General features: G+C 37.5%; 6 protein-coding genes and 1 non-coding gene across 9 annotated transcripts; 4 read left to right on the top strand and 3 right to left on the bottom strand.

Annotated features, from left to right (window-relative positions):
• Nucleotides 1-2,275: 2,275 nt before the first annotated feature.
• Nucleotides 2,276-5,126, top strand: LOC137713133 (uncharacterized). Of its 3 annotated transcripts, none has more exons than XM_068452411.1 (6): nucleotides 2,276-2,454; nucleotides 2,998-3,087; nucleotides 3,318-3,494; nucleotides 3,735-3,833; nucleotides 3,950-4,195; nucleotides 4,445-5,126. In XM_068452411.1, the coding sequence occupies exons 2-6, from the start codon at nucleotides 3,019-3,021 to the stop codon at nucleotides 4,742-4,744; spliced, it is 891 nt and encodes a 296-aa protein (XP_068308512.1). In that variant the 5' UTR covers nucleotides 2,276-2,454; nucleotides 2,998-3,018; the 3' UTR covers nucleotides 4,745-5,126. The 3 variants fall into 3 exon arrangements, with proteins under 3 accessions (XP_068308512.1, XP_068308497.1, XP_068308505.1); XM_068452396.1 differs by having other exon boundaries at nucleotides 2,989-3,087; XM_068452404.1 differs by lacking the exon at nucleotides 2,276-2,454 and having other exon boundaries at nucleotides 2,707-3,087.
• A 121-nt stretch (nucleotides 5,127-5,247) lies between these two features.
• On the bottom strand, nucleotides 5,248-8,077 carry LOC137713154 (protein AE7-like 1). The gene is made up of 5 exons (XM_068452422.1): nucleotides 7,862-8,077; nucleotides 7,633-7,738; nucleotides 7,406-7,505; nucleotides 6,295-6,340; nucleotides 5,248-5,800 (listed from the first exon to the last, which is right to left on the bottom strand). The coding sequence occupies exons 1-5, from the start codon at nucleotides 7,971-7,973 to the stop codon at nucleotides 5,700-5,702; spliced, it is 465 nt and encodes a 154-aa protein (XP_068308523.1). The 5' UTR covers nucleotides 7,974-8,077; the 3' UTR covers nucleotides 5,248-5,699.
• A 1,648-nt stretch (nucleotides 8,078-9,725) lies between these two features.
• TRNAI-UAU (transfer RNA isoleucine (anticodon UAU)) lies at nucleotides 9,726-9,799 on the top strand. Its single transcript has one exon. It is a non-coding gene; the product is annotated as a tRNA-Ile (tRNA).
• A 1,060-nt stretch (nucleotides 9,800-10,859) lies between these two features.
• Nucleotides 10,860-17,011, top strand: LOC137740894 (vacuolar sorting protein 39-like). The gene is made up of 12 exons (XM_068480701.1): nucleotides 10,860-11,409; nucleotides 11,509-11,720; nucleotides 11,902-12,033; nucleotides 12,123-12,266; nucleotides 12,363-12,475; nucleotides 12,832-13,261; nucleotides 13,804-14,133; nucleotides 14,647-14,868; nucleotides 15,111-15,353; nucleotides 15,443-15,895; nucleotides 16,081-16,179; nucleotides 16,450-17,011. Exons 1-12 carry the CDS (start codon nucleotides 10,974-10,976, stop codon nucleotides 16,648-16,650), a joined length of 3,015 nt encoding a protein of 1,004 aa, XP_068336802.1. The 5' UTR covers nucleotides 10,860-10,973; the 3' UTR covers nucleotides 16,651-17,011.
• A 104-nt stretch (nucleotides 17,012-17,115) lies between these two features.
• LOC137740904 (uncharacterized) lies at nucleotides 17,116-18,052 on the bottom strand. The gene has a single exon (XM_068480710.1). The coding sequence runs from the start codon at nucleotides 17,936-17,938 to the stop codon at nucleotides 17,138-17,140; it is 801 nt and encodes a 266-aa protein (XP_068336811.1). The 5' UTR covers nucleotides 17,939-18,052; the 3' UTR covers nucleotides 17,116-17,137.
• Nucleotides 18,053-18,152: 100 nt separating this feature from the next.
• LOC137740913 (AP-3 complex subunit sigma-like) lies at nucleotides 18,153-20,227 on the top strand. The gene is made up of 7 exons (XM_068480722.1): nucleotides 18,153-18,299; nucleotides 18,416-18,458; nucleotides 18,591-18,652; nucleotides 18,804-18,900; nucleotides 19,281-19,351; nucleotides 19,750-19,841; nucleotides 19,973-20,227. The coding sequence occupies exons 1-7, from the start codon at nucleotides 18,231-18,233 to the stop codon at nucleotides 20,037-20,039; spliced, it is 501 nt and encodes a 166-aa protein (XP_068336823.1). The 5' UTR covers nucleotides 18,153-18,230; the 3' UTR covers nucleotides 20,040-20,227.
• A 179-nt stretch (nucleotides 20,228-20,406) lies between these two features.
• On the bottom strand, nucleotides 20,407-24,529 carry LOC137747824 (uncharacterized). Its single transcript, XM_068487968.1, has 16 exons — nucleotides 24,213-24,529; nucleotides 23,940-24,101; nucleotides 23,647-23,832; nucleotides 23,472-23,529; nucleotides 23,302-23,352; nucleotides 23,067-23,149; nucleotides 22,771-22,858; nucleotides 22,571-22,612; nucleotides 22,414-22,488; nucleotides 22,187-22,255; nucleotides 21,975-22,090; nucleotides 21,781-21,893; nucleotides 21,604-21,683; nucleotides 21,266-21,386; nucleotides 20,905-20,971; nucleotides 20,407-20,784 (listed from the first exon to the last, which is right to left on the bottom strand). The coding sequence occupies exons 1-16, from the start codon at nucleotides 24,482-24,484 to the stop codon at nucleotides 20,649-20,651; spliced, it is 1,719 nt and encodes a 572-aa protein (XP_068344069.1). The 5' UTR covers nucleotides 24,485-24,529; the 3' UTR covers nucleotides 20,407-20,648.
• Between the last annotated feature and the right edge of the window lie 1,375 nt (nucleotides 24,530-25,904).

Here is a 25,904-nt window from a genome sequence, read left to right as displayed (position 1 = left end):
AATGCTAGGGAGACTAAATTTGTAGACAAAATTTTGTAAATTAGACATATGAGTTGATATACATGCTCATTTCTTATTGGTGACACATAATTTAGTTTACAAATTTAGTCTTTCTAGCATTACCCTTTTATATTTAAAAAGAAAAAAAAATTACTCTTATAAAAAATGCAATGAGATTCTAAAATGCTAACAAGAGTCATTTTCTAAATATAGAACATTATTACATAATATTAGATGGCAAAATTTTGGGGGCCCTTTCAAACTTGGGGCCTTGTGCGATTGCACATTTCGCTCCCCTCCAACACCCCTTCTGATTACATGTGACGAATTTTTAAGTCTAGCATGTGGACAACACAAATTAGGTGATGAGGAACACGTGTTGTTGTTGGGTTCCAAACGTGGGGCAACTTGCTCTGATATCATGAAGAAAGTTAAGGTTCCATTGTAAAACCAATTAGTAATATGAGGAGTAGCTCAATTACTTATAAGCACATGCAATATCTTTTCTTTCCCCAATGTGAGATTTATACTCTCAATACGGCTAAACTTTTATTTTTCCAATCTCTCTCTTGAGTCTTGATATAACTATATATTTACACTAAGAAAGAAAGAGAATAAATTGATATCAAACTTTTCATCTACCATCTACGACATTAAAACCGAAGATCTCACAATTATATGTGAAATATAATACTATTTTTAGCACTAAACAACCCTTTTTCATATCTCTAAAAAGTAAAGGAACAGCCTTAACTGCAAATTTGCAACAGATAGGAGAGAGGGGACCATGCCACACTTCCAACACATAAAGGTGTCCAAAACACCTTTTTCTTTTGGAAAAAATATTTAAAATTTTGTATGATATTTTAATTGAAAAAATAATTACTTTCGGTGACAAATTCTTAAATCCAATAATTTAGTAACTTTTTGTATTGTCTTACAAGTACAATAACCTATTGAAAGAACAATGGTGATAGGAAAGTTGAATGGAAGAAAACATGGTGAAAAAATGCTCTATATTTTGGAATATGATTCTCTTCCCTCTAATTCTCTTCCTCTCTCTTTTTTTTGAGTTTTTTCTCAGTTTCATTTTTGTCTTTATAAAGAAGTTAATAAAAAATATTAACATGATTTATCGTGATTGTTCAAATACGAGAGAATTGAAGAGAAGAGAATCTTATTCCCTTTCTTTTTGCATCTAAATGCAATTTGAATATAAAATGTTTTCCCTCCATTATAAACGGCAATCCATACAATAGAAATACTTCCAAGAATTCTTATATGGTTCCTATTATAAGGAAAATAAATTATTAGAAGTGGTCTCTGAGTTTGTCCACCATCAATCATTTTGATTATTTCGTGAAAAATTTATGTTGAATAAGGACCAAAAGACAAAAAATACCCTCAATTTAATAAACAATGGGCCAAAATGATTTAACAAAATTTGAGGGTTTTTTTTTTTTTTTTTTTTTTTTTCATTTTGGTCTTGTTTAATAGATATTTTTCACGGAAAAACTAAAATGATTGACGGTGGACAAACTTAGTGACCACTTCAATCAATTTTAAATCGCAGAGACTAATGTGGGGAGTTATGTCACTTTTAGTGACCATTTTGGCAAAAAAAAGCCTTAAATAAATATAAGAGAAAATAAACGTATCATTATCATAAATGTAACATTCACACGAACAATAAATGAAATTATAATAACTTTCGTAACCTATTTTATTGAAGGAAGAGAGGGTGCAGCAGAGGAATGGAGAGAGGCTTAGAAATTTTGTGTGTGTTATTTCTCATAGCTAGTGCCTATATTTAGAACAACTCTACCGTTGCTTATTGCTTTAGGGATAGGCAACCCATTCCACTTCCCCCTTTCCCAAAACACTACAGCCCGCTTGGGCAATTGGGCTCAAGGCTAGCCAGATGGAAAAGTCAGACAATAATTGCCTAGCCTAGCGCTTTGCGTATGTGATGCAAGGCTGACCTAAGTCACAATTTAAATTATTAAAAAATTATAAAAAAAACTAATTAAAAATATAAAAAATTGTATTTTTTTTTCAATAATTACCTAACCATAGTGTTCCACTTTACACTACATTTCAATATTTTCAACTAATTTTTTATTATTATCCGAAATTAAATTAAGTTGACAAAATTAGCCAACTTTGGTGTCCTCGACTCTCGACTCACACACAGCAGCACACCAATTACTTGCCAGTATATTATAAATCCCAACCATTATTCCCTTCTTCTTCCCATCGACCTCAATCCTCGCATCCGGTAAATCTCACCAAATGCCACCCCCTTCAAGGTCAAAAATCAGCGTCATCAAGCCAAACACATTCTCTCTCTAAAACATTTTTAATTGCCATAAAATTACAAGCACAAAGCTCTACCTTAATTGCTTGCCCACAGGGATCTCTTGCATTTCACTCTCTCCTCTCATCAAACCAAAGGTACATTCAAAGGTATTCAATTCCTTCTGTCCCCAACAAAAAAGATGAGATTTTTCGGCTGTTTTTGCAATTACACAGCTGCCCAACACTTACTCAATTTGCTATTTTGTATTTTATCATGTTTCTGTGATGTTTTAGGAGATCTGTCACTCCCAAATGATGATCCAATAATTGTAGCTACACCCCCTTTCTCCATTTCTCCCAATGGATCTTGAATGATTTTACCTGATTGCGTTAGATTTTTTTTTTTTTTTTTTTTGGTAAAATATTAGTGTTGGAAATTAGTGTGATTGCTTTAACCAAGAGGGAGTTGGCCAAATATGAAACTAGGCGGTGCGGTTAAATATTTGGTGAACTTTACATTGAACTTGAAGACCATGTAATTTTCCCATATTTTCGGAGAAGTGGGAAACCCAAATGGTTTTATTTTATTACATTGTTCTGGATTCACTTGTTGTATAATTGTATTTGAAAGAGGATTTTTTTTGTTATACTATTTTTGAACTTTTTAATTATTTATGTTATTTACTGTAGGGTGAAAAGTGAGGTCAATTGGTGAGCAACATGTATCTTTTGAGAAGACAATCTCAAAAACCAACCCCTGAGCATGATTCTGCACAAAAAGATGCAAAGGTAACGAATCCAATTACGTTTCTGGTTTGTAGTAATAGCAAAAGTGTACAACTTGCAATCCAAAGGGGTTTTGTATCTCAAGTAAATCGATCTGCCTCTCCGGCGTACACACGATCATAATTGTCAAGTCAGCTAGAAAAATTAAACCTTACCTTCCAATCTTTATTGAAAAAAACAAAGCTGTGTGCGCTATAGAAATCTGATGTTGAATGACACAAATGTACAATCAGGTCAAAGAACTCAGGGCTGCACTTGGCCCCCTATCTGGACGTAATTTGAAGTACTGCGCCGATGGATGCCTTCGGAGATATTTGGAAGCTCGGAGCTGGAACCTTGATAAGGCGAAGAAAATGCTTGAAGAGACGCTGAGGTGGAGGGCAACTTATAAGCCAGAAGAAACCCGTTGGGTAAGTTATTTTGTTTTCATCAAATATATGGCAGAATAAAAACTTAATATGGAGTCGGATGGTGTTCTCTAACCACATTGCGTATGAATTTGTTCATATAATTCCCTTACCTATTCTGCAACTTACTTCTGTGCATTGCACATAGGTTATCGCCCGTCATACTTACTGATGATAAATTTCAATTCACTTTTTGGGTTTGATTTAAGTTTGTACTTACCATCGAAACATGCCATTGTTCAGCATGAAATAGCGCATGAAGGTGAGACTGGCAAAGTATCCAGAGCTACTTTCCATGATCGACTTGGGAGGAGCGTGCTTATAATGAGGCCGGCAAAGCAGGTCTGTAGTAGGCTATCCTCCCCACCCTCCAAAACACGGTTACACTTTCAGTAGGCTTATAGTGAACAGATTTAACTCGTTGCCTTTCTTTTTTCGTTTTTTGTTTGTTCTTTCAGAACACAAACTCGCCCGAAGATAATATCCGCCATTTAGTCTATCTTATAGAAAATGGTATCCTCAACCTTCCTCAAGGTCAAGAACAAATGTCGTGGTTGGTTGACTTCACTGGATTCTCAATCAACACCAATGTCACCGTCAAGACAGCCCGGGATATTATTAACATTCTACAGAACCATTACCCCGAGAGGCTTGCGGTTGCATTCCTGTATAACCCACCAAGAATTTTTCAGGCATTCTGGAAGGTACGAACTTAATTTGAAGTATCAATATTTCAATTTTTTTTTTTTTTCCTTTCAGAATATAAACGTTTAGTTAATAGAACACTGGAAGGCAACTTAGTGAGATTTCGTTGGGATTACTGTCAGGGCCGTGACTTAGTGAGATCTCATTAAAGTTTGACTTCACTTACTTATATTTAGCGCCACAATATTTGTCGCTTAACAGCTATATATGTCCTTTGATGAACTTCCTGCTGCCTTTCGTTTGTGTAGGCTGTCAAGTACTTCCTGGATCCCAAGACCTTTCAGAAGGTGAAGTTTGTATACCCTAAAGGTAAAGAAAGTGTGGAGCTCATGAAGACATTCTTTGATGTTGAAAATCTTCCGAGCGAGCTTGGGGGACAAGCCACCCTCAAGTATGACCATGAGGAGTTTTCACGAATGATGGCGGAGGATGATGTGAAAACTGCCAAGTTCTGGGGATTTGACGAGAAGCCTTGCCATATAACAAATGGGCATTCTGGAGCAGAGGTGGCACCGGAGCCTCTCCCCGTCGCACCTGTGGCTAGCTGATTAACCCTGCCCCGCCCAGCGAAGTACAGTAAGAATTTAAAGGGATACAATGAGTACAAGGCTTCAAGCTGGACCTACTTATATTTGTCTTTGTTTCATATTCTGAATGAGGACTGGGAGGATTCATGGTTCAGTTCCTCTCTGCGGGTTATTAAGCATTTGAACTACTGTGCTTAACTGCTAATTACGAGGGAAATCGTAACCTCTGTGTTGTTTTCCTGACATTCTATGTTTTTTAATGGACTTTTCTATAATATTTTCACTTGATTTAACAACTCCCCTACACTCCAATTGCTGCAATGTTTCACATCCATCACAAAGGCAAACTTCACTTGTTGACAGCATACCAGTGACTTAATGTCACAAGGCTCGCCCGATATCAACGTTGCAACGTCAACATATGACATAGCGGGTCGGAAGGTCTTATTCATATGGTTAAGAGCATTTATTTTCGCATCCTTTGTTTCTTCCCACTCACCCCGATACCAAAGAAGGAAAATAGCATATTGACTCAGCCATTCATTTCATTTCCTTCTACGCCGAAATATTACATAAGACGGTATTAGAGAACTTTCAGACTACGACTGCGAAAGCTAACCATTCACCTAAGAGGCTCTACTTACTGATTCCCATGAATATGAACCATGATACAAGGCAAGACCTCTGAAGGAAGACAAACAAGGCACATTATTACACAAATCCAAACACAACCTAGAGACAATGTGCATAGCTTACAAAACAAGTCACTGGATATTGCAACTTCTGGTTTCCTATATTACCTGATATCTTTGCAGTTGAATTTCATGCAGACATAACAAGGCCACTCACTGCAAAGCAACTCCTTTATATAGAGACGAACATGCCGAGTAATATTACAACAAAACAGGTTCTTATAGCATATGCATTACTGAGGTTCCCTTTGTACAGTGGGTTTTGAGCTGTGAAGTTTACTTGGTCAGAGTTCATTGGAATACAGGCACTCGTCCACAAGTTGGCGAAGGTTGGGATTCTCCAGTGCAGCAGCAATTCTTTCTTTATCGTTCAACTGCTTGTTAACTAGAAAAACGGAAAGAAACAAATTTCAAATCTGAGTCTTGAATATTTTTTCACAAGAAAGATGTCAAAATGCAATGAAGAAAAGTTACTCCTCGCACACTGGAAATTCACAAACTATGTTTGATGCGTTCTTGATACTTGACATGTTATCAGTGGAAGCCAAGATATGTGTCATCGATGGATCATGTGTATCTAAGCGAAAACATCTTGAGGCACCAAAAACCGGTTTGGAAAGTGGTAACATTTGTCAAAACTACTTAAAGCATATAGGATTTATTTTCCCTGCTTTCATAAAACATATAACCCAATCATTTCTGTTCTTGCCTAAATGAGTGGTCCAACAATTCCCTACGCACAATACAAAGTTACAAATATGCCACGTAACTAGCCAGGACAGGACGCCAAGTTACTGACAACAGCCCTTTCTGAAGATGATATTGTGACAAGATTTCTTAGTCATTTTTTTTGAGGCTAAACAGGGGAAAAGAGATTACCTGATTCTTCATTTGCATGAGACCCTGGAGATACTTTAATGTCAACCTGTTTTAATGCATCATCAAACGTATGGTTAAGACAATAGCTAAACAATTACAATGCAAAGCAGATCAATGATATATCTAAAATCTCTGACAAAAGAAAAGCTAGATATCTAACATCAGAAAACATAAACGCCAGAACAAGTCTATTTGCATGTTATTTCTCATTATCGTTTCAAACTTATTTCTCAAAATACACCAATTACCAAAATAAAACCCGGCTTTGGCACTGGTTCTGGATTAAATTGGTTGTCAATTAAGATAAAACTTGGGACACTTTTAACACGCCAAAGATAGTTTAGTGACTCCAAATGGGGAAAACTAAGTTGGCAGTCACAGCCCACATGGGAGGCTAATTTGTGCTGATCCCTAGTATTGATTTCTTCAACCCCGATCAAAAAATGGAGTGAACACGTAGTGTGTGGTGCAAGGGGATGACATTTTCTAATTGCATTAGGTGCCAAAAAACAGATGATTGTAACCGTCATATTAATGTAACAAGTACACATCAAGTATCACATTAATCAACTAGCAAATAATTGGGTGAGAACTATCCAAGAGAAATAGAGAATGATGGGTCTCATCTAGCACCATGAGAGTTTGTACTAAAGAGCATCAAATTTTGGTCCCCATTGCAACTACCAAAATTGATAGAGTCATAACTAAAAACTAAGGGATCCGAAGGCACCATAGAATTTTCGCATAACTAAATCAGAAGGCATTGGATAAATTAAGGGTGGGTGTATTCAATTGGGATTTAGAGAGATTTTAATTATTTTTACAAATCCAGGTGTATTCGTATTCAATCAGGATTTTAAGTGATTCTAAGTCAAGGTGTATTCAATCAGGATTTTAAAGGAGTTTATAACATTCTAGGTGTATTCAATTAGAAATTGATTTTGAAGGATTTTAAAATGTTGGGGAATTCGAGGGAATTTGAGAGATTTTGTAGTGTATTTTAAGCATTGTCAAATCTCACCAAGAACTTGAGCGAATTAACTCAAAATTTTACATGGAATCTCTAAAATTCAATCCAACTCCATCAAAATTACATAGCAAGCAAACTCACCTTGTAATGAGGAGGGAAGCAATGTTTTAGTTTAACTCTCAGGCACAGACCTATCACTGTTGCCATACTGCAATGCTGAATTGTCGGCGTAAAAGTTATCCTTCAAGCAAAAAATTTAAAAAAAAAAATCCAAACTTTGGTGATTTCTTTAAAACCCCAGAATCCACATCACCAGCAAAAAAAAAAAAAAAAATTGAAGCTGAAAACTGAGAAATGATAATACTCACAGAATACGACCGAGCTTGTCATCCACTGTGATGGACTCCTCTGAAAGCACGCTGAGCTGCTCTAACGAATAGGGGTGCTCCGGATCTCTAATATCCCTCACGAAATTTACAATTTCCAGTCAAGGATCGCAAAAAGTTTAACCAAGCTTTTACAAAATTAAATCAGAAAATAAAATTAAATAAAATAAAAAAAGGGTAAGGCAGTGAGAGATGGAATTGGAAAGGATATCATAGATATCGAGAGGATCGACAGCGTCGTCGGCGTGGAGATCTTCGGTGCGAGCAACCCTTTCCTTCTTAGCGTGGACCACGGGATTCGCATTGATCAGACCCAACGTCATCTTCTTCTTCTTCTTCCTTCCCCTTACAGTATGCGGTCCAAGTTTTTTCAATGCTTCACAGCTTACCTGGTCAAGAGCTCAAGTGGGCGAGATTTTATTATTATCTTTTGTTGAAAAGTCTGGATAATGAATGCCCACAGTATACTAGCAAAAGTCTTCAGCATGCGAAGTTTTCAATGCTCATGCAAAGTAAAAATTGAATATGTAAATACATAGAAATTGTATTGTCAAAGGAAGTGTCGTAAATTTCAATATGCAGTTAATACATCAGTTTGGAGTTGCTCTATAAATAAAGCACTCTGTATGTTTTCAAGTTATAGAAAATATAAGAAGAAGAGAACAAGAGAAAAATATCAGTAACATCATCTATATCTCTGTCTTTTATTTGTTATCCTCTTGTGCTATAGTTTTAGTGTGGTATTTTACATCTACCTTGCACCTACCATTAAAAAAATTATTCCTCTAATTTTGACTTTTTTATAATATCTTTGTATTATTACTCGAGACCTCATTTTTTAAAGAGAAAGTTTTAGTCTTACAATAATTTAGTCTTTTGAATTGCAAGTTTGGCAAGAATTATAAAAAATAAGCCATATTTTAATTAGCTTGTTCTCTAAAATGGCTATATTCCAAAATTTTTAAAAAAGTAAGTAATATTACAAAGATTGAATTTACTACTCGACGTCTCAAATACTTATCTCAAACTCATACATCGCTCAATAACTACTGTATTACTAATCGGGTAACAATCGTGAAACTCATCATGCGGCAGAGGGCCTTAATTTCTTGGGGTCAAGTGATTGGTGTGTTGTTCTCTTGGGGTAATATTTTTTAGCAGAGATAACAGAGCATTGCAGTTGTATCTAGACCCTAGCGGTTCAATGGGGTTGAGAGTAAAAAAATCACAACTTTAGGAGAAAAATAGAATTTTAGTCCAAGGCTAATTAAGTCTTTTGAATGTCAATTTTAGTTAGTTTTATAAGAATTGGAAAAATTAGGTTACCAAATGATTATATTTCCAAATTTCTCAATAAGAAGCAATTAAATATAAGTCACGTGTGCTACTTCTATTATTCTCTAAGTAGTATTGGTCTTCATTTAAGAAGTTTTAGGTTTGAATCTCATAAATGACGAATTCGTAACTAATTCATTTTTCACTTCTTAATATAAAAATGTATCATTGTACATAACAACTAAACCACGTGTAATGTAAAGAAGAAATTTTTTTACTAAAAGTGGGAAATTTGGTAAGAATTATTTTGTAGTATCAACAAAATCTTGCATGTAATCAGTTCTTTATTTTGTCTTTTTATTTCTCATATCGCTTTGTTTATAATATTGTTATTAGTAACAAATAAAAGTGAAAGAATAAAAAACAGTTATGCAGCAGAATCTCCCTCGTATACATGAATTAACTTTGCTAAGTTAAAAGCTTTGAAAATTTGGGCATTTACCTTAGCTCTGTTATTAATTAAAGAAAGTTTAATGAAACACTCTCTGGTACTGTTCATTTTTAACGAAAAACTATATTTTTACCTTTTTTTAATATTATTCATTGCAACTTTATTTGTCATTTTTCATTAAAATTAAAAAAAAAATTTGAACTTTTCGTTAGTTTTTCTTTAATTTTTAATTTTTTAGTTTAAAATTTTCTGGTAATTGACGTTCACTGGTAATTTACCATAGGCGGGAAGAAGGACCAGAACAAAAGAAAACGTACATTAATAATATTGTGTAAAAAGTTAACATCATGGTCCCGTAGCTCAGTTGGTTAGAGCGTTGGTCTTATGAGCCGAAGGTCGCGGGTTCGAGCCCCGCCGGGACCAATTTTTTTGTTCTTATATTTTTCACCCACATTTATTCTGCTATTTTCACACAGTCCCTTTTTTTATTGGAAGTATTTTTAAACTTTGTTTTCTTCAATTCACATGCTAATCTCTTTTATTACGATCCTTTTACATTTTCCCCACATTTATTTTGCTATTTTCACACAGTCCCTTTTTGAAGTATCTTTGGTTACTAACCTTTTTTTTTTTTTTTTTGGGTAATAGAAAGTTTATAGGGAGATTAGTTACTCTTACCACTAGCGTTAGGGCACATACTCACAACCTTGAGTCTGAAGAACTTATGCGTGACACTTAATTGCCAGTTACCACCGATATGGATTTAAGTAAGAATTTATAGATTGTGTACCAACGAGAATTGCTAGCAACAGAACTCAAACTTTGATGCGGCGGCATACAAAACAGAGACGTTACTAACTGAGCTAACTCCCCTGGCCTTTGATTACTAACTTTGGTAAACCCAAGTAATATCCATTTGGGTGGAAATCACGTCCATAGATGATGGATTAGAAAGCAATTTATTTAATTTTTTTTTTTCTAAGCCGATTCCCTTTTACCCTTGTCTGAGACAGTTAAGCATAACCAACTAAAACAATAAACTTGGTGTTGAAATGTATTTGAACTAAATATTGGGGTGTTAGAAATATTGTATGGGAGATGTGGTGTTAGAAATGTATTTGAGAAAAAAATAATTTAAACTAAATATTGGGGTTAAGTACATATAAATATTTAACTTTTACGAGAAATTGTAAATAAATTCTTATTTTTCTAAAATATTTTAAATAACTATTTAAGATATAAAAAATTAAATCACTAGCGTTAAGTGATAATGTGCATAATTATTTACAAATTTAAAATTTAGCTTAGATAAAATGACCAATAGTGAAAATTTAGAGGTCCATAAAGTACGTGTTCATGTTTGCTTTGCTGTCAATGAAACATTACATAATTATTTGGAATGTTCTAAATATTTTACGACGAAATTGAAATCAGCTAATATTCTGTTATTTTGGTGCGTATGTGTCCTTTGTCTGAAGTTTTCACTGGATTGCGTTTGAAAGTTAGTTGTTATAGTGTATACAACTGAAACGGCGTCGTACGACTCACTAGCACTATAACAGCCAACATAATATTCCGAGCAAAGGACAACGACGACATGGTACACAGTGCCTATGATTCCTTCGAGCTCATCGGTGACTGCCCGACGAAGATCGAAGCCATCGAATCCTACGGTCCGAAGCTCCTCCTCGGCTGCTCCGATGGATCTCTCAAAATCTACGCTCCAGACTCCTCCGGCTCCGACCGCACTCCGCCGTCTGATTACCACGCGCACAAGCTCCAGAAGGAACCGTACGCGCTTGAGAGGAACGTCGCCGGTTTCTCAAAGAAGCCCTTGGTTTCAATGGAGGTCCTGGAATCCCGAGAGCTCCTCCTTTCCCTCTCGGAGTCGATTGCGTTTCACGGCCTCCCGAACCTGGGCACCATCGCCGTGATCACGAAGGCGAAGGGCGCCAATGTCTACTCGTGGGACGACCGCAGAGGATTCCTCTGCTTCGCGAGGCAGAAGCGGGTCTGTATTTTCCGGCACGACGGTAATTCACATGAATTTTAATTCTTATTATTTTTGTGTTTAGGAATTTAAGTTGAAAATGCTCGAATTTTGAAATCATTTGGGAATTGAATGTGTTTAGGTGGACGAGGGTTTGTGGAAGTGAAGGAATTTGGGGTCCCAGATGTGGTGAAGTCGATGTCATGGTGTGGAGAAAATATATGCATAGGGATTAGAAGAGAGTATATGATACTGAATTCTACAAATGGTGCATTGTCTGAGGTGTTTCCTTCGGGGAGAATAGCGCCGCCGCTGGTGGTTTCTCTTCCTTCCGGAGAGCTTCTTCTCGGAAAGGTACTTGCTTTTGCCGTGTGTCCCATTTGGTTTGCGTTTTGGAATAAAAGCGCAAAAAATTTAGAGAACATCAATATATGGCATACTTTGCTGAATTTTAAGGCTGTATGTACATTGATGTATAGTAGAAGGGTTCCTAAAAGCAATACTGATTAGTGATAAGCGTGTTCTCGTGTTCTAGGATAACATTGGGGTTTTTGTGGACCAAAACGGGAAGCTTTGTCAAGAAGGCAGGGTTTGTTGGTCGGATCCCCCGAATGTTGTTGTTATTCAGAAGCCATATGCAATTGCTTTATTACCAAGATATGTTGAGGTACGTTGGGCCTCATATTCCTAAAGAAAGAAGTACTTATTTCTGCTTTTAAAATTTTACAAGACACAGGGAAGATATGCCTTTTGCAGGTTCGGTCGCTCAGGGATCCCTATCCTTTGATACAGACGGTTGTTCTTAGAAATGCTTGTCGTATTCTACAGAGCAACAATGCTGTAATTGTTGCATTAGAGAATGCTGTTTATGGTCTCTTCCCTGTTCCTCTTGGTGCCCAGGTATTCCTGATGCTCTTGCTGTGCTGACTACAGCTTATATTGTAGATGCACCATCTTCTTTGGTAAGGAGGTGTGAATTGTGTGTTTGCCTTGCAGATTGTACAATTAACAGCATCTGGTGATTTTGATGAAGCGTTGGCGTTATGTAAGATGCTTCCTCCAGAAGAAGCAAGTCTTAGAGCTGCAAAGGAGGCCTCAATTCATATGAGGTGAATACTTTCTGCTTATGTGAAAAAACTGATGTATTGGGGCCAAACTTGCAATAAATTTATGTCTTTGTATTATATTTTACATGTTCGAGGATGCTAATGTAATGCTTAAGTTTGATTTATATGCATCAGCAAGTGATGAATTCTTTAAATCCACTGACTGGTTCGCACAATTACAGCGGTTTTAGTATGCTTGGTAAACTTTCATCTTAAGTTTACCAAGCATACTAAAAACGCTTTAATTGTGTGAACCAGTCAGTGGATTTAAAGAATTCATCACTTGCTGATGCATATAAATCATGCTAGTTTAATGCCATTTCTTTTTATATGTTAAATTTTGTTGTTATTGTTTACAGATATGCTCATCATCTTTTTGATAATGGGGCCTACGAAGATGCCATGGAGCACTTTTTAGCATCTCAAGTAGACATAACCTATGTTCTTTCTTTGTATCCATCTATGGTTCTTCCTAAGACAACTATGGTTGCTGTGCCAGAGAAGCTAATGGATATTTCTGGGGATTCATCATACCTCTCAAGAGGTTCGTCTGGTTTATCAGATGATATGGAACACCCTCTTCCATCTGTACTGGAATCTGAGGAGAGTGCAGCACTCGAGTCCAAGAAAATGAGCCATAACACTCTCATGGCTCTCGTAAAGTTCTTACAGAAAAAAAGATATGGCATAATTGAAAAGGCCACTGCTGAGGGGACAGAAGAGGTTGTTTTAGATGCTGTTGGAGACAATTTTGTGTCCTATGAATCTAGGCTTAAGAAATCAAACAAGGTAAACTAGTTATATTTGTTTTATATGTGATTTCAATAATTGATCTGGTATTGGTACACAAATTTCATATGGGTTATGAACATGTGATGAGAATTTTGTGTCACCAAATCCAGCATTCCAGATTTTGTTTGCCAGAACTCAGATATTGTGACATTTTTGGTTGCAAACTAAGAAATGGTTCTTTCTTTTTCTTTTTTGGTGGGCAAAAGATTTATGTTTTTACCACCCTGTTTCTTTATGATTTTTAGTACAAAAAGCTATGCGTTGGTTACTTACATAAAGTTAGCTTGGTTACGCATGAAGCACATAGTTATCAAAAGGAACCATGCATTGTTATATTAGATAAGATTAGCCTTTGGCAAACATGCATAACTCAAATGTCAGCAGTTAGTTTTTCTCAGTTGACCAATATTGATGACCTTGTGTGTGTACATTCCTGTCCGAATCTTCACAACTTGAATATCTCTATGTATATTGATATGGTCACTACCTTTTATTTAAATTGTGATATCAACAAACTCACGTTGTCTTTGGTACGTAAGGGGCGTGGCAGCATTCCAGTTACCTCTGGTGCTAGGGAGATGGCTGCAATCCTGGATACAGCACTACTCCAAGCTCTACTTCTTACTGGACAGGCTTCAGTGGCTTTGGAATTACTGAAAGGTCTTAACTACTGTGATGTAAAAATATGCAAGGAGATACTCCAGGAAAATAATCATTACGCTGCTTTGTTAGAACTTTACAGGTGCAATTCAATGCACCATGAAGCTCTAAAACTTTTGCATCAATTGGTAGAAGATTCTAAATCTAACCAAGTGCAGACTGAACTGATCCAAAAGTTAAAGCCTGAGTCAATTGTTGAATATCTCAAGGTAGGTTTTCTCAATCTGTTTGATGACTTTGATCTTGAATATGCTAGTCATATTCTAGAAATTTGAGCATGTTAGTGATTTGAAAGATTTACATTCATCAATAACTGGAATTTGGACTCTGGAACCAGATGGTAGGATTACAGAAATCCGTGGTGTATATTATGAATGCTAAGTCAACCACAAGTTGCCTGACCATTTAAAATTTTTCATATCACTGGACACTACAATTTTTTTCAGCATTACTGTCATCTGATGTTTTTTCCATATACTTTGGAATATAGAACTGAAAATTGTGATGTAGGGTTTATTTCAGAAGTATAGAACTATATTTTAATGTTTCATACAACGGATGGAGTTTCATTTCCTAGCATCCAGCATAATTTTTTTTTTTTTTTGGAGAATGTTTTGTTTTAGGAACTTGGTTATTTGATCAGATTACTTGTTTTATTAGGATTAGGATCCAAAATATACGTAAAATACCTAAATAGATATGATCGGTTTTCTTATGTGCAGCCTCTGTGTGGGACTGATCCCATGCTTGTCCTGGAGTATTCAATGCTTGTTCTTGAAAGCTGTCCAACACAGACAATTCAGCTCTTTTTGAATGGCAATATTCCAGCAGACCTGGTCAACTCTTACTTGAAGCAGCATGCTCCAAACATGCAGGCCACATACTTAGAGCTTATGCTTGCAATGGATGAAAACGGGGTCTCTGGAAATCTGCAAAATGAAATGGTAAGATGTATGCATGGTTCACAAATATAATCTACAAAATGTAAATGGTAAGGCCAATTATAAGTTGGGATTAAGGGTCATTTGGATTCGCCAAGAAGCTAAAAAGGTAGATTTGTCAGAAACAAAATATCTGCTGCCAATTTCAGCGACTCTGTTGTAATTTCTGTAAATTGGTGATGCAAGTAGTATGCCGGTATTTACTAGTCAAAACTGCATTCTAATGGATTAAGTGCATGTGGCAGGTACATATCTATCTATCAGAAGTACTTGATTGGTATGCAGATTTAAGCGCTCAGCAGAAATGGGATGAGCAAACTTACTCCTCAACAAGAAAGAAATTATTGTCTGCTTTAGAGAGTATCTCAGGATATAGTCCGGAGGCTTTGTTGAAACGTCTTCCGGCGGATGCTTTATACGAAGAGCGTGCAATGTTGTTGGGAAAAATGAACCAACATGAGCTTGCCTTATCTCTCTATGTTCACAAGGTATTTTCTATATGTTCACATCCTAGAAAGACTATGTATGTATATTATGTGAATCCTGTTTGAGTTGATTAAGTTCTTGACTTTTGTAGCTTCATGTTCCCAAGCTGGCACTGTCCTATTGTGATCGAGTGTATGATTCCTTAATTCATCAACCATCTTCAAGATCTTCCGGCAATATATACCTAACTCTATTACAAATTTATCTTAATCCGAGGAAAACAACCAAGAACTTTGAGAAACGAATTACAAATTTAGTATCACCTCAGAATATCAGTACACCAAAGGTTGGTTCTGCAAATACAGTTAAAAGTAAAGGAGGTCGTGGTGCTAAAAAAATTGCTGCAATAGAGGTGGCACCTGACATAAGAGTCAGTCAAAGTAGCACTGACAGTGGCAGGAGTGATGGAGATGCAGAGGAATATGGCGAGGAAGGAGGGTCAACAATCATGCTTGATGAGGTCCTCGATTTGTTGAGCCAAAGGTGGGACAGAATTAATGGAGCTCAGGCACTTAAACTTTTGCCAAGGGAAACTAAGCTACAGGTATTCATCATATTAATTCTCATAGAATATGATTTTATCGACCACAACGCAATGTGTTTGCAAATAGTGATCAAGAGTTTGAGGAAATGAATATTTGAATTCTGTTTTTTAAATATTCGATTAACGCATTGGTGTCGATGTCTCTTTAATCTGGTTTGTTCATGCTTGTCTATGTTGATCTGCAGCACTTGCTTCCATTTATGGGACCTCTGTTGAGAAAATCCAGTGAAGCGTACAGGAACCTTTCAGTGATCAAGAGTTTGAGGCAAAGTGAGAACCTGCAGGTATGAATATATCGTGCTTGGAATCTAGTTCGGCAGTGAGTAGGTATCTTAGGCTTGATCTTGTTGCAGATGATACTGAACTCCTAGTTCTGTGTTCTACTTTAGTCTCCTTTTCTCCTTGGCGCATGTCCTTTTGTTCGTTTAGTCCCATCGTAAAGTGCTCATTTAAAATGCTTTTTGATGAGGTTGAGATTCCCCAACGAGTTATTTATGTCAACGATTTTAAACGTAGTTCACCTGAACTAATAAATAAATGATTATCTGAAACAGGTTAAAGATGAACTCTATGAACAAAGGAAAGGGGTGGTGAAGATCACCAGTGATAGCATGTGCTCCCTTTGCAGGAAGAAAATAGGAACAAGTGTCTTTGCCGTGTATCCAAACGGGAAAACGTTAGTGCACTTTGTGTGCTTTAGAGACTCGCAAAGTATGAAAACTGTGGGCAGAGGATCGCCGCTATGGAAGCGATGAAAATCAAGCATTCATATGTGGCTAAAAGAAACGCTTTCCTCCATTTTCGGTTAGCAGATGCTGAAATTCATGCACAAGTCTCAGCTTTAAGGCGGTGGTTTAACTATGCACTTTGCCGGGCACTCCAAGCATTCCGGGTTTCGCTCGTTTTGCTCAAGTGGCCACCGTGCGCGATGTTCGGCAGAGGTTCATGGTAGATTGTGTGAGAGTGAGGTTGTGAGCTTTCTTTGTTGGTTATTTATAGCTTTCTTTGTAATGATTGTAAAATGTAAAAATAGTCGTCGTTTTGAGTTAAATTAAAAATGCATTGTATTTGTGGCAACTGAGAATATAAACCCAAGCAAAAATGAGTTACGCCAGTTAGTAACGTCAGTATTCCCGTCACTTTGCATCCGAGGTTGAATTCCAATTCCCCTCCCGTAATTTAGACTGGTTTAGGATTTAAAAAGTGCAAAAACGCAAGAATAATTAAGATGGAATTTGATGGTTAGGCAATGACATTGGTATTGTGAGTAGAATTCAACACTTTCCGACCCGACTTCTTCGCGGTAAAACGGAAAACAGTAACTCCAACCCTGGAGCCATGGCACGGGGGGTCCACGTGCAAGACCTCCACCTCAAAAACCTTCCTGGCCTTCTTGAAGAAAGCCGACTCCTTCTTCCACCGCCTCAGGTGGGCCATCACAAAAACCCTTCCCTCCTCATTCTCCTTCGCCTCACCTAATATCAGCAAACGCAACGTTTTGAGCAACGGCTCGTAGAGATGATCGTGATACACTACATCCGACGCCAGAATAAGATCAAATTCGCGCCCAATCACCTCCACGTCCCCCGCTTCCCCCCACCCCAGCGCCGCCACTTGGACAATCCCGCCGTTGGCTTCCAATACCGAGGCGTTCGCTTCCACGTTGAATAAAAGGTTAGGGATGACGTGTGGGAGGTCAGTGACCGTGACGGTAGCCCCGAGCGTGGCTGCGGCGGCGATTCCGACGAGGCCGGTTCCGGAGCCGAGCTCGAGGATTTTGAGAGGGCGCTTCCGCATGTCCAAGGCCGAGAGTGTGGGTCCCAGGGGACTGGTGTTAGGGTCGCCGTGGTGGCCGTCGAGGAGAGTGAGGATCGTGGTGGCGGCCGGCCAGAGCTGGAAAGAGAGGCCTTGAGACCGGAGCTCCCGGATAAAGACGACTGAGTTGATGGAGTGGAGGCAATGTTGAGTCGATGGAAGGAGCGTTGCGGTCTCGGGGATCAGTATTGCATCGTCTTCAGAATCACCACCTTCTTGATCCGCCATTGATGCGCCGCCGATGATTCTGGTTGCGGTTTGACTTCAATTGGACTAGGGTGGTGTAGGGATTGTCTGGCGCACTATTTGATATTTATACTTTTTAAACCGCCTACTTGCGCGGATTTGGATCTCCTGCCATGCTTCCCCGCATACGAATTTACGAGTAGGCCCCTACTTATTTACATAATTACAAGGGACCGCACCAGCATGGATCTCAGATCAAATCTCATTTTTGTCGTGTGGAAATTCACTAAAAATACAGAAAGAAACGGTTTTTTGCTTGTTATTTCTGGAGAAGATGATACGATCGGTGATGGTGATAAACACGCAGGGGAAGCCTCGCCTTGCCAAGTTCTACGAATTTCAGGTCACCTCCCCCTTCCAATTTTCAATATTTATTTATTTATTTTTCTGTAAAATTTTATTCATTTATTTCTACGATCGTTGTATAAAAATGGCTGACTTTACAGTGTTTAAGGTCAGCCTGCGGAGAAGCAACAGGAGCTTATACGCAGCGTCTATGGAGGTTCTCTTTCTCGGTCTACTGTGATTTGTGCTTCATTTACTGCATAAATCATGTGGATGTTAGCTTGACACTCAATTTGTTGTGATCTTTATATTCAAATTAGGGTTTCATGTTTGGTTTCCTTTTCTGCAGTGTTATCCAGTAGAGCTGAGAATGTGAGCAATTTCGTGGACGCCGAGTCTATTTTCGGCCCGGTATTTTAGCTAATCTTCCCTCAAATTCTCAAATTCTTCCTACTTTTTATGTTTCTGTATGATCCGAATTGCAGCAGTTGGTCCGTTTCTTCCTACTCCTTTCTCAATGATTACTCAAATTGTGTATGAATCATTTTTTGTTCTTGTGCAGGATACTCGCCTTGTGTACAAGCACTTTGCAACTTTGTACTTCGTCTTTGTATTCGATAGTTCTGAAAACGAGCTTGCCATGCTCGACCTCATTCAAGGTACCTAGCGTTATCCCTATTTATAGAGCTGCTACCGAATTGCAAAGTTTCGAATTTACAATTTACCGCACATTTGGCTAGTAGTGAATTCTCAAATTGATTGCTTGCAATTTTAGTTGAAATCAGAAGGGGAAAGCTTTTTATTGTTGGAAATTGAAATTTCGAGATGTTTATTGCTAATTGGAAATGCAATGTGTTCAATAGGAGAGAATTTTCTTGCAGAGACCTTATGGTTACAGTTAATTTGTCACGACTCGATGAGAAATGGGGATTACTGTGTATATGGTCCTGACTTGAACAATAGACTAAGCTTTCACGCCCTCCCTATATTCAAACCGAACATGGCAATGATTAGCTTACTTCGATTCTCATTATTTCAGTTTTTGTGGAAACATTGGACAAATGCTTCAAAAATGTATGCGAGCTTGATGTGGTCCTCAATTACAGCAAGGTAAATTACTCCCTTTGTTTTGGCGTGACTATTGTTTACTTGTGATTTGTTGCATGTACTTTGATACTTCGCGTAAAAGAGTGGGTGTTAGATTACTTCATTATTGTTTAGGAGATGTAGCTGAATAAAATGTTTGTGATCTTTGATTCGTGAAACCATTTCCCTCAAACTGTGCTTCAATTATTTTTTGGGCAATTAGCCACAATAAACATATTTTGACATTTTGTTGCAGAAGTGATGAGTGTTTATTATGTCGTCATTATATCCTCGTTGTATTGTCGTTATGTCATCGTTGTGCTGTCGATATATGATTAATATCTCGTCATTACTGAAAAATGATCATTTATGTAAACCAAATGTCAATATATGTTTATGGTAACTATCTTCTTCTTTCACAGATGCATACCGTATTGGATGAGATCATTTTTGGAGGTCAAGTGCTGGAAACAAGTTCTACTGAAGTTATGAAGGCCGTCGAAGAAATCTCAAGGTGCTCTCTCGTCTCTCCCTCCCGCCCCCTCCCCCCTCGTATCTATCAATGTTCTTTTGCTGACTATTTTGAATGTCTGCTTGCTTATTTTCATCTGAAAAGTTAACGGATTCACTAAACTTCTGGTGCAGGTTAGAATCTGCCTCAAATGCCATCTCACTGGTCCCAAAATCTGTTTCCTCCTGGCGGAGTCGATAGTTTGCAGTTTAGAGTGATTCGTTATAATATTTGTCTTTTGATCACGCACCGATCCTCCAAGTTTCTTTGAGAGGAATCACTGCAGAGCTCTTGCAATATTAGTGCGATGTTTGTAAATATTTGGATGCTTGATGGATGGCTTAATACTTGCATGAAAAAAAAGAAAAAGAAACGCGTGACAAGCTTGAGTTATCGGTGTTATATATATATATATATATATATATATATATATATATATATATTCTGTTTTCTTGAGCTGTTGAGCATGTGTGTTTTTGGTTTCGAGCCTTTGAGACACCTTGTACAGTCCGAGGAGGCAGCATATGCCACCAAAACGGAGCGTCAGTTTAGTATGGTTGTGTGCTTGGTTTTCTCGGCTCCATTGCCCGCCCTTATTTCAAACTACAATTTCTTGTCAACATGATTTGCAGGAAAACCAAAGAATTTTGAGGGATCAAAAGATAATTAACACGAACAGGTATAATGCAGTCTCATATTGTTCGCTTTCTATGCTGGATGAAGATACAAGATACAAGATACAAACACGACCACGTATGCCTGGAAATTTCGGAGCACACCCGCTACAAATTGAAACCAGTCAGATTAGAATCATTTTAATGGCTTGTTCACATCTTCAAGAACTACGCGTGCAGCGTTACGCCCGGGTGCACCCATCACACCGCCCCCTGGGTGGGTTCCGCTCCCGCACAAATACAGCCCTTTCAGCGGCGTTTTGTAATTTGACCTGGATCGTGTATGCCAAATTAACATAAACAGATAATGACTTCTTACACAAGTAAACATAAGGCAGCGCTATAGCAGGAAGAGATTTTGTCACAGGTAAAATCAATGTCATAAGATATACCATCCTTTCACAGGTCGCATGAGGAAGAGCGAATCCAATCCCATAGCACCATGGAAGATATTCCCTCCTGTCAAAAAACATTTACAAGTCAGTGTGAGTTTTTCGGTGCACAATTATGCTGAGACGATGAGCCATCTCATCGATTATGCATAGAAAGAAGAAAATGTTTGGTCTATTATAACATTACACACTTTCGCTATATTTTGAGTTAGATCAAGCTTGTTTGACAAACTTCCCATCTCCGTATTGTGATGTTCAACAGCTGCCATTTCCGGCCACAACCCTTAATATCATTTAAGGTGAACTAAATTTGGCTGAACCTTCTGCTTACATTTCCACAAAGATTTGAGTTTTGAAGTACCTGTCAAACCAATCTCCCTTTCAAGGTCTGGCGGAGTCAACATGTCGTAACCAATGATCGATGAACTAAACCCAGGTGCATATTCATCAACCAAGCTAAAACATTTTTGTGCGAATGATTCCTGCAAAAGCACCATGCCATTTTGAAAGATTTAGTCAGAGGCCCAGAGCAAGATTTCTGTGTCACCACAAGAGTATTCCATCAGAAGTAAAGTTGCCACAAAAAATAAAGCAAAAAGAGTTGATGCCTTGTCTAGAAAGAAAAAGATAGATATTTTGCTTCTCCGATATCTTACAGAGTTTCCCCCTCATCTTTTTGCAAAAAAATGAAAAACTCACTCTGTAAACAGTATCTCCCCAGTGGCCATCTGAGGGGCTATATGGTGTATATTGAGTAAACAAGTTGATCACATGCTTGCCTACAAAGAGTTAAATTATGTCGTATGAGAACTAGAATGCTTTCTAGAGGAACGAGACATATGATACACACGTTCAAGGCAAAGAAGTTTTATGTACCAGGTGGAGAAATAGTTTTGTCGAGTACAGAGGGAATTGTCATCTCAATAACTGGTCTGTTCGATGGCAATCCATTGACAGCATCTTGCCAGGCTAAGTGAAACTCCTCCATGCTATAGAATAGAGACGGAAACAATATGAGAAAGCACAGCATGTGGAATCAAGGAAATGATAATGGTGAGATAAAAGCATACCTCTCAGAACCAATATGAATGCTGCCCACATGCTGAGGACCTGCATCCGGATGACCTATCTTGCAACTTCTGAACAGGGGCAATTTATCAACCGCTAAATTTATTTTTGTAGTTCCCTGCGGATAGGTAAGTAACCTCAAGTTAAGGGAAAGATTATAAATGGAAAATTTGAGATGAACGACCCAGCAAAAGAAGTAATAAAAGGAGCTTACGGAGCTGTAATCAGAATACTTAATTGCACGGACGAAACCATCAGGAAGAGCATTATCTGGTACCAACTCCTGTGTCATATATAATGGAAACCTATAGTACATAGATTAAAAATGCATTTATTATAAAAAAATTGAAGGTTTACACAGGTGTTATTTCCCATCTAATTTCTCACAGCCCAAGTCTTCTCTATATATTTGAATTTACATATGCAGGCCCAGTATTTTACCTTGAAGGTTTTGTAAGGGGTTGCATTTGATAAAACAATTGAAGAATGCACCTGTGAGCCATCAGTCAGCAAAACCTACAACAAGACATGTAAACTATCGAAAAAGTTAGATTTAAGTTTCAAGACTACCTCATTCAGGAAGCAAGAAGAAACTAACCCCGTCCGCAGTGCCAGAGTCATTAATCAACAATTGCTGAACCTGAACAACAAAAATTGAAAAGTTAAAGGTAGCTATAGACAAGATAACCGCATAATGTATAAAGTCATACAGAGAGACAATATAAAAGAATTGTCGAACGCAAAAAGTTTGAGAACTGAAGCATAAACTAAAGCTAGCTCCTTTCTGGACATAAATACCTCTGCACATGTTACAATATGAGCCCCAGCTTCCTTAGCGGCATTAGCGATAGCCAAGGATACTGAACCCATCCCACCTTCAACAAACCTATAGCGAAAATTGGGTTTCCAATACTAAGAGCAAGTCTAAATAGGGATAAACCAAAAATGTTTAACGAAAGATATTGTAGAAAATGAAAGCTGACAAGAAAAGAACAAAGAATATCTCAAGAATTTCTATCAAGATATCATGTGAAACTAATTTTGGAAAAAAAAAAAGGGCAGAAATACGTCAAGCAAGCAATAGAGTAACTTACGACCAAATTCCACGCTCACCATCAGTTTCTCCCATCACATGATGTAGTAGAACATATCCACTCCCAGGTGTATGGACACTTCCCTAGATAAGAAACAGCGTGGAAAAATGACTAAACAACAGTAGGAAAGTCCTTTTGAGAAGAAAAAAAATACACACACAAAATGTCCAGTATATACGACAAGTATTAAAAAATTTGAAGTAACAAATCTCCCACCATTCATGAGAAGTCTTACCGTAGTTCCTATTACAGAATCCATTGCAAGGGTTGCCTTCAGAACATCTGACTGCAAACAGCAAAATCAACTAGAGAGAAGACCAACAAAATAATATGCAAAAACTTCACAATGTATGAACTTTGGATGAATCATAAATGATAACTCTCATGTAGAAATGAGTTGATCACCTCAAACCAGTTATTCAAAACCTTGGAAGCCGGGGATAACAAAAGGTCCATAAACTCCCTGCAAAACCCAATAATCACACAATCATAAACCGAAATCAATTAGCCTACCTCCATAACCATAGTAATTCATGCTGGTTCTAGCTATAACATTGTTAGGAAAATTAATGATTCTTACACAAAGTCCTTTTGGCCTAAGGCGGCCGCTTGTCTTAGACACCGAGCCCAAAACATCAAATTGTGCATCTTATTCTTAAACCGATCACTAACACTGCAAGATGACTCGCATTGCAAAGATTCAGGGGGAGCTGAATCCAACAAGGGGTCCATAAATTCACAAAAATTCCCCAGCTGATTCCCATATCTGCACAATCAATTTATTCAAAACCAAACCAGAGCGAATCGAATACCAAATGCAGAATACAAAACTCAAAATACAGGATACGGACTATAGATAGTATAAGTATAGACCTTGGATAAGCATCGGCGTCTCTTTTGGAGAACTTGGAAATCTCAGAGTGGTTATGGTCCTTGTTTGGCCCCAAAAGAAGATATCTTCCATCCAAACAGGGTGTAAACGACGAGTGACTCCCCTTCAGCAGCTTCAATCCGTGCCGCGGCAGCTCTAATTCTCTGTTAGAAGGAGGCGTAAGGCATAGTTTGGTAGAAAATTAAATTATTCAAACATTTCTACGATGCAAATGCACAAATAGACAAATGAAGAGATGAACAAATGTGTTTTACTTGATGATGGAGGGGCGGAGGAGGCTCTGGAGGTAGCTACACCGAGAGAACTTGAACCCGGGAACGAGCTCCTCGGTAACGGCGGCCCCGCCAATCACGTGCCGCCGCTCAAGGACGGCGACGGATAGGCCCGAGCGTGCGAGGTATGCGGCTGCTGTGAGGCCGTTGTGGCCGCCTCCGATGACCAGAGCGTCCCATTTCTTCTTCTTCAACGCGGTTGTAGCGGCGGCGGTGCCGGTGCTGCTGCTGCTGCTAAAGCTCCTCCGCCACATTTTTTTCCTCTACTGGGACTGGCTTTTGCTTTCGTTCCAAAAAGGGAAAACTCAACCTTTAATTTTGAAAACTAGTAGCATTTTCATATATTTGTTTTTTTTTTTTTTTTTTTTTTAAGAGGCAACTGGTGACAAGTTACGTTTATCTACTCTTTTCGGGTTCTATGAAGACTTATAGAGGCATTTCAGTCTCTTTGGCCACAAGTTTGGCTTCTACACCAGCAGCAGGTTTCGAACATATATTTGTTACTTGAATTAAGGTAGAATATTTTACAGATATATTCATGTTGATATATTAGTTTTTTGTTGTAAAATATTAATTAGATTTTTTGGAATTGGAAATGCATAATTTTAGAAATTTTTTATTGATTTTAATATTTTTAGAAAATGAAAAATGAGTATAAAAGAAATAAAAACATGTCCTAAAAACAATTTATGTTTTTGGACTTGAATCTAAAAGCTCCAAAAAGAAAATAGCTTTTTAGTTAAAATAGATTTTGAATTTAGTATAATTCTTACCTTGAAAATCGTTAAAAATAATCTCTAAATTTATCCATCGTAAATTCAAAATAAAATAATTATCACACCTTGCTTAACCACTTAAAAATTAAAATGGCGCTTTACACCCAATTTCGTGATTAATCAAATGTTTAACGGCTGTGTTCTTTCACTCTATTGCTTTTCTGCTTTTTTATTCTTCTTTTTTTTTTTCTTTTTTTTTTTTTTCCTTCAGGACTAAGCACCAGAATATTGGGTATATAATTTCACGTGTTTAATCAAATCCCAGCCCTTCATTTTTATGGACGAGTGGATATGATGAGTATGGTCGGCTCATGCGCTATGCTCACGAGAGAAAATCTATATACATTCAATGATGTAAAAGATCAGGAAGTGGCCTTTTATCAGATGAGTGAAAAAAGTGTTGAATTCTTGTATGATGAGTTTAAATTACGTGATGACTAATCTAATATTTAATCTAACAAATAATTACATAATCAAGTTGGAAAGCATTTTAAAGTTTCAGTTGGAAAAGAAATAAAGGACAAAGGTAATTTAAGATGGAATTTTGTATTTTGAAATGCCCCTTCACAAAAAATAAAAAATAAAAAAATAAAGATGATTGCAATTTTAAGAACTATAATAATGCTTAGTTGCTAATTAATTAACCACCTTCCCGCGTGATTGCAATTTGAAATTTCAATTTTGTTATAAGAAAATGATCGTGACGTAATTAGCCATAAATAATTATAATCAATATGTAAATCAACATTTTGGAGCATTAATCAACGCCTTCTCTAGTTCTGGCTAAAGCACTTTGCTGGCGTTGTTAGGAACGGAAGATGGCAGCTGAAATTTTGCTTACTTTTGCAGCCCAGGGAATTCTCACTAAGGTGGCTTCTCTTGCCGCTCAGGAAGTCTT

Source organism: Pyrus communis, chromosome 1 (genome assembly GCF_963583255.1).
Source record: "Pyrus communis chromosome 1, drPyrComm1.1, whole genome shotgun sequence".
Classification (NCBI taxonomy): Eukaryota; Viridiplantae; Streptophyta; class Magnoliopsida; order Rosales; family Rosaceae; genus Pyrus; species Pyrus communis.
The sequence above is the reverse complement of the archived record's forward strand: the minus strand, read 5'-3'. Positions and strand labels throughout refer to the sequence as shown.

Coding starts and splice junctions, on each gene's coding strand:
- LOC137713154 (XM_068452422.1), bottom strand. CDS start 7,973: ATGACGTTGGGTCTGATCAATGCGAATCCCGTGGTCCACGCTAAGAAG. Junction 7,739..7,861: donor CGATCCTCTCGATATCTATG/ATATCCTTTCCA, acceptor TGGAAATTGTAA/ATTTCGTGAGGGATATTAGA. Junction 5,801..6,294: donor TCATGCAAATGAAGAATCAG/GTAATCTCTTTT, acceptor CCGTTTTTCTAG/TTAACAAGCAGTTGAACGAT.
- LOC137713133 (XM_068452411.1), top strand. CDS start 3,019: ATGTATCTTTTGAGAAGACAATCTCAAAAACCAACCCCTGAGCATGAT. Junction 3,088..3,317: donor CTGCACAAAAAGATGCAAAG/GTAACGAATCCA, acceptor ATGTACAATCAG/GTCAAAGAACTCAGGGCTGC. Junction 3,495..3,734: donor AGCCAGAAGAAACCCGTTGG/GTAAGTTATTTT, acceptor GCCATTGTTCAG/CATGAAATAGCGCATGAAGG.
- LOC137740904 (XM_068480710.1), bottom strand. CDS start 17,938: ATGGCGGATCAAGAAGGTGGTGATTCTGAAGACGATGCAATACTGATC.
- LOC137740913 (XM_068480722.1), top strand. CDS start 18,231: ATGATACGATCGGTGATGGTGATAAACACGCAGGGGAAGCCTCGCCTT. Junction 18,459..18,590: donor TATACGCAGCGTCTATGGAG/GTTCTCTTTCTC, acceptor CCTTTTCTGCAG/TGTTATCCAGTAGAGCTGAG. Junction 18,653..18,803: donor CCGAGTCTATTTTCGGCCCG/GTATTTTAGCTA, acceptor GTTCTTGTGCAG/GATACTCGCCTTGTGTACAA.
- LOC137740894 (XM_068480701.1), top strand. CDS start 10,974: ATGGTACACAGTGCCTATGATTCCTTCGAGCTCATCGGTGACTGCCCG. Junction 14,869..15,110: donor GAAATCTGCAAAATGAAATG/GTAAGATGTATG, acceptor TGCATGTGGCAG/GTACATATCTATCTATCAGA. Junction 15,354..15,442: donor TATCTCTCTATGTTCACAAG/GTATTTTCTATA, acceptor TGACTTTTGTAG/CTTCATGTTCCCAAGCTGGC.
- LOC137747824 (XM_068487968.1), bottom strand. CDS start 24,484: ATGTGGCGGAGGAGCTTTAGCAGCAGCAGCAGCACCGGCACCGCCGCC. Junction 22,613..22,770: donor ATATTGTAACATGTGCAGAG/GTATTTATGTCC, acceptor TTTGTTGTTCAG/GTTCAGCAATTGTTGATTAA. Junction 20,785..20,904: donor ATGCGACCTGTGAAAGGATG/GTATATCTTATG, acceptor TACACGATCCAG/GTCAAATTACAAAACGCCGC.